The sequence below is a fragment of the Penicilliopsis zonata genome (assembly GCF_001890105.1).
Source record: "Penicilliopsis zonata CBS 506.65 unplaced genomic scaffold ASPZOscaffold_75, whole genome shotgun sequence".
Taxonomy (NCBI): Eukaryota; Fungi; Ascomycota; class Eurotiomycetes; order Eurotiales; family Aspergillaceae; genus Penicilliopsis; species Penicilliopsis zonata.
This window is the reverse complement of record NW_019208975.1, coordinates 1-5,544: the sequence shown is the minus strand read 5'-3', so window position 1 is coordinate 5,544 and position 5,544 is coordinate 1. Positions and strand designations below refer to the sequence as shown.

General features: G+C 41.6%; 2 protein-coding genes across 2 annotated transcripts in view; one reads left to right on the top strand and one right to left on the bottom strand.

The window, feature by feature from the left end:
- The window catches only part of ASPZODRAFT_137586 (hypothetical protein), a 1,317-nt gene extending 550 nt beyond the window's left edge, over window positions 1-767 (top strand). The window contains exons 2-3 of the mRNA XM_022724364.1: window positions 5-419; window positions 476-767. Coding sequence (XP_022576507.1) covers window positions 5-419; window positions 476-688 — 628 coding nt within the window. The 3' untranslated portion in view covers window positions 689-767. The remainder of the gene's footprint in view (window positions 1-4; window positions 420-475) is intronic.
- Window positions 768-773: 6 nt separating this feature from the next.
- Window positions 774-1,445, bottom strand: ASPZODRAFT_78085 (hypothetical protein; the record flags this gene model as incomplete). The annotated part of the gene is made up of 3 exons (XM_022730214.1): window positions 774-1,035; window positions 1,084-1,296; window positions 1,348-1,445. 3 exons carry the CDS (start codon window positions 1,443-1,445, stop codon window positions 774-776), a joined length of 573 nt encoding a protein of 190 aa, XP_022576506.1.
- Between the last annotated feature and the right edge of the window lie 4,099 nt (window positions 1,446-5,544).

The window sequence follows — 5,544 nt, the reverse complement described above, 5'->3', positions numbered from 1 at the left end:
GCAGCCAGGAAGCCCTTAATCAACATACCCAGAACTCGCCTGCTCATGTACCATCATATGACTGCAAGCTCTGCAACCGATCATTCGGCAGCCAGCAAGCTCTCAATCAACATACCCAGGATTCGCCTGCACAATTCCAACTGCCCGAAACTCCGTTAAACACATTTTTCAAGTCATTTTCGGATTTTACCTTTGACCCAGATATTCCACCAAATGAATCGTATTTAGCTTTGCAAAGATTCTATGGCTGGCATAGAGGCGACGAGGAATCTAACCAGGCTTGGAACAATTTCCAGAGAGCTCTGATTGAAGAGTTCAAGCTCTGGTTCGGGGCAGAGGACGACCTTGGCTCTTGGCATTCCCTTTGCCGCGCACTAAGGATTGAACCGTTACCACGAACTTGTCTAGATTGTGAGAAGGTATTTCATGGTGTCTATACTTTGCCACAGCTACGATTATTAACATCATATAATAGGCTGTTAGAGGACTATATGTTAATATTGTTGACCTGATTGCTTGGGCTCGCAATGGGGGAGGTGAGGATCAGGTTAGGCTCTTCCATAGTTTGGAGGAGCTGCGTGAATATACAAAAAGGACCCGCAAAATCTTCCGCAATAACCTTGATGAAACAGGAAATAGCAATGTAGTCCTGAGGCATTTGCTTCGATTCATCTTTCAGGGAAATTGACGTCAGCGTCTAAATAGGACACTATAGGGCTGAACAAAACTAACGAAAGGGTACAGTAAACAAAAATACAAGAACTCGCACAGCCCTATTCTTTCTTTACACTTAAAATGCTGAATTGATCTGATAATTCACTGCTCTCCTGAGAATGTAGTACCTTTTCAACCTGGAACTTTAGATTCTCGGGCCTAAGGCCTTGATCCAGCGCCTTGCGTATCTCTCTTCGCCATATTTCAGCATACGTGTCTTTCCAATCCTCAATGAAAGCTTCCGCCTGAGCTCGCGTTCTAAAAGCCTTATGACAAGATCCGGGAAAAACGTTAACTTTTGATTCCGCACCAGCTTCTTTGCTAGTCTTTGTCAGTAAAATACAGACACGCCGGAGGATGCGCACGAACTGGTAGTCTTCATAAATACCAGGATTTCTACCATAGGCTACGGCATAGAATGCCTGGTTGCCTGGTAATGGTGCAGTCTCACCTGCTCCCTCCTTGAAAACTTCCTTAGGCCCTATGATTCCACGTCTTTTCATAGAGTCTCGAGCTTCTTCAAGAGTTGGGAAAGCGCCGTGATCTGCATCGCATTCAGTCACTCGTGGATGTGCGTCGCCCCTTTACATCGCGTTAATCCCCCAACTGATATGGCATTTAGGCAGAATATACCAAGATGAAAAGATGGTTAGCTCATCAACGCGGCCTTTGTAAACGGCATAATATTCGTTCTTCGACTTGTTCTTGTTCTTCTGGGCTTTAGATTTCATCCTGTGAAGCTAGCAAGAATAAAATCTCTAAGGCACAAATATACTGTAACCTTTTAGACCGATTGGCAGCTTTTTGGTGATACGTCTGGGTCACAAGCACGCCGAGGGGTGGAGGAAGTCGAGCGGTCCACAATTTAAAATCGTACCCACTAACTAAGATTTACATTCATGAGCCCCGCTGCCGTCCGTGACACCGCGCTCGACAGACCACGTGACCTATTATCATTCATGTCTTTCAATCTGGTTTTTTGGACGGCTTACATAAGCTACCCAGATGGGAATTAGTAAGTTAACTTAGTTAATTAAAGGCAACCTAACCAACCGACTCATTCGTTATATTATATGGTCCGTTATATTATACGGTCTACTAATACACACCTATCAAAATGTTGGGAAACATAGGGTAGTATTCTTTGTGAGGTGATCTGTGATAAGCACATAGATGCACTCATGGACACAGTTGAGAGGGGTGAGCAAAAGATAGACCTTTCTATTCCCATAAAAAATTTTTCTTGCGCGCGATTCGCGGCCGACATATGTGACCCGCAAATCACGACAGTAATGGGTCATCATGTGACTACTCAGTGATTAGTCAGGAGTCGGGAGTCGGAAATTGGCATAATCGAGATCGACTTTATACAGTATCCGCTCCAGGCGCCGAAGGCATATTCTCCACTCTACTCGCGGCTAAACCATTCAATCGAGCGAATTTAAGTTTCGTCAAAGCTTGAACGGAATAACTTAAGGACTCAGTTTGCTCGTGAAGGCGGTGCTCTAGCAAATATATTTAAGAATCTAACTAATTTCACTCATCCTCGGGCTCATCCATATCGCTCGTCCTGCGTTCACGATGCTCAAGCCACAGTGGAACACGTGTTAGCGAACCTGCGCGCCATACTAATCGCAACGCCTGGGAAAGATGCTGGGTCGTTATCAACAAAGATCTGTTGCAGATCAAGACACTTTGCTAACGCAATATCGCGGGCTCTGATAATATTTTCCCTGGAGTTGGTAGTGCTCACTCGGCCTAGGTGCCAATTGGCGTAGTTTTCGAGGGCTTCTTCAAAGGACTCGGGTATCTTGAACGAGCGAGCTTGTTCAATTCTGGAAGACTTCAATTGATCACCATCCAATGAATAGAACAAAGCCTGGGATGCCTGCGTCGGGAGGACATTAATATTAATAGGAGGAAGCCCTGATAGATCCGCAACAATATCGTGAGCTTTTCTTTGTTGATCAGTTTGTTGTCGCTCTTCTGCATATAGCTGTTCTCAGATAGTCTCGGGAATGTCGTCATGAGTATTGATAACTCCTTCCTCGTTTTCCACATATTTGACAAAGCTACGCAAATGGTGCGTTCTTAATCTGTAGTGCCTTTTACTCACTGGATCCTGCCAGCAGTACTGTCCTTCATGATGACAGGGCGGCCCGGGACAACGCATTTTCTTATAAACGTCTCTCCAAACAGATGGTCGCCATAAGGACTCTTCTGCGTCAATTTGATCATCCAACTCATCAAGAATTCAGTTAGTTTTTGAGAAAGCTCCTCGTTTGTCAGTTTTGCCGGACGGAGAAAGATGCTTATCCTCTATATAGCTGATAGATATGGAAAGTCTTAGCCTTTTTCCCTTACGGAACAGTGATTCCCACTTTAGAAGTTGCCTCTCTATAGCTGTCCAATCAATAGCATTAGTTTCAAAGCGCTTAGTAAGATCACGCTGTGAACGCTCGTTGACAGAAATCACAATAGTGGTATCATCTGACCGCACACGTTGACTACAAGCCTTTTTCTGGCGCACAACTTGATCGGCCTTCTCTTTTATTTGTTGCCAGTATGAAGAAGGCTTCAAAACCAGATCTTGTTTAGTATCTTTGGCTAGAACACAGTTGTTCAGAAGTACCCTCCACTCAATCAGGTAGTTTATACATGTTGACCCATCGTCATCATATGGGGTACTACCGCTTCTGACCGAGTCGTAGAAACCTAAAAAGCCCGGTCGAGGCAATGAGGTTGAACGTTCAGCGTGGCTTGGGGATGGAAAATAAACAGAGGGCGTATGACGATCGAAGTTACCCGGGGTGGGGGCATACAACGAGGTCTGTTCCCAGGGTTCTGCTTGGGGAGCAATCCCATTATCAGAAACAGAGCCACTTTCCTCAAGGCAATAGATGCCGCTGAGGAGCCTATTGTTTCATACGTCTGGCATTAGTACAGCTCTCATTGAATTACCAGCATGGGGAAGGTGGCGCCAAAAAGCTGAGAAGAATAATGAACAGAGTCATCATTATTGGTGCTCCTCATAGTTGCGTCCTGCACAACCTTAAATTAGAGGCTCTATTGCCAACATAAGATGGCAGGGCGGGAATACAAGCGCAACCAGGATGTTGTTGACAGATTGCCAGATCTGCCACCGCCCCTGGTTAGCATGGAAGGTTCCAGCAAAGAAACCATGGACCGTCCTTCTACATTGTATTGAGATTTTCGAGTGATGTCATGTTTTTTTTCTATGGTAAATTACCGTACCGTGAAAGTTTTGGAATATTATTATTCCGGAACTTTCCCTTATATAGGTTAGGGTGAAACATGTTTAAGAAATGAACTGAGTAAAAGCGCGCACTGGTTTTGCAACCAGGTGTAACTTTCATAAATATTTCTAGAGTTATAATAATTACTCTAATGGTGGCCTATAGCTGCTACTATAGATATAAACCACACCACACCCTTAAGCACGCAAAGTTTAACTGCCAGAAGTATATAAGTAAGAATATAAATTAAGTAATATTTAAATTCCAGGCCTGGCGGGTATTTTAAAATCTATCTAAGGATAGCTTTAAGCTTCTGCCATGTCTCAGGTGGCCTTCTTTCTTCTAGCCACTCTATTTTTATGGGCGCTATGTTACTAACCCTGGGATCCCAAGTATCACTGATCAGCTTAAACAAGATCAGTGACCTAGTCTTTTAGCTATACCATAGTCCTTTAGGTATACTTCACCTAGGCGGACCACAGTCCCTGACTGTGTTCAGTCCTTTAACGGAATGAGTAGAGGTTGATCAAGTGAAAGGGAAGCAAGGTGTTACTAACCCTGGGATCCCAAGTATCACTAATCAGCTTGAACAAGATCGGTGACCTAGTCTTTTAGCTATACCATAGTCCTTTAGGTATACTTCACCTAGGCGGACCACAGTCCCTAACTGTGTTTAGTCCTTTAATAAAATAAGTAGGGGTTAATTAAGTAAAAGGGAAGTAAGGTCCTTATCCCTATATATTAAAATAAGTTTAGCAAGTCTATTTAAATTGACTAGTACTTAAGTAATTAATATTGTTAATGTTATTATAAGAATCATGGAGAACTAAATATACTAGTAAATGAATATCCTTATATAGTTCTCTTATTATAGCACCCACTATGATATCCGCATAGCCCTGGCTATGATATCCATATAGCCCTAGCTATGATATCTGCATAGCCCTAGCTATGATATCATGTGACTTCTGGGTTAGCTTCATACTTCTGTAATCTATGATCAGAAGTTCTCCGCCAACCATTCTGCCTGATGAGACCGCTAGGTGGTTAGTGTCGTAACACAAGGTCCTTATCCCTACGTATAGGAATAAGTTTGGTGAGTCTATTTAAATTGACTGGTACTCAAGTAATCAATATTGTTAATGTTATTATAAGAATCATGAAGAACTAAATACACTGGGAAATGAGCGTCCTTATATAGTCCTTCGCATCATAGCCAATTCCGAGATGGCTATGATAAATCCGTAATTCCTCATAGCATATCATATGTAGTGGCCCAAGGGGTTTAGTAACAATGTGGTTAATAATTTAGTATTAATAATAATAGTAAGCATATAGGTGTATTATATATTATAAATAGTATTTAAGCTAGTATCATAGTTTATAAGCTAGTTTTAAGGTTATGGTGAAGTTATGAGATAGTTATAAATAGTTATAATTTAATATTATATAATTATTTTATAATTATAGATAATAACTAATAATAAAATATTAATATTTATAATAATAAATATTAATACTATTCACTACTATAATTAATATAAGAGATTTAATTATAGTAAAGAATATATAA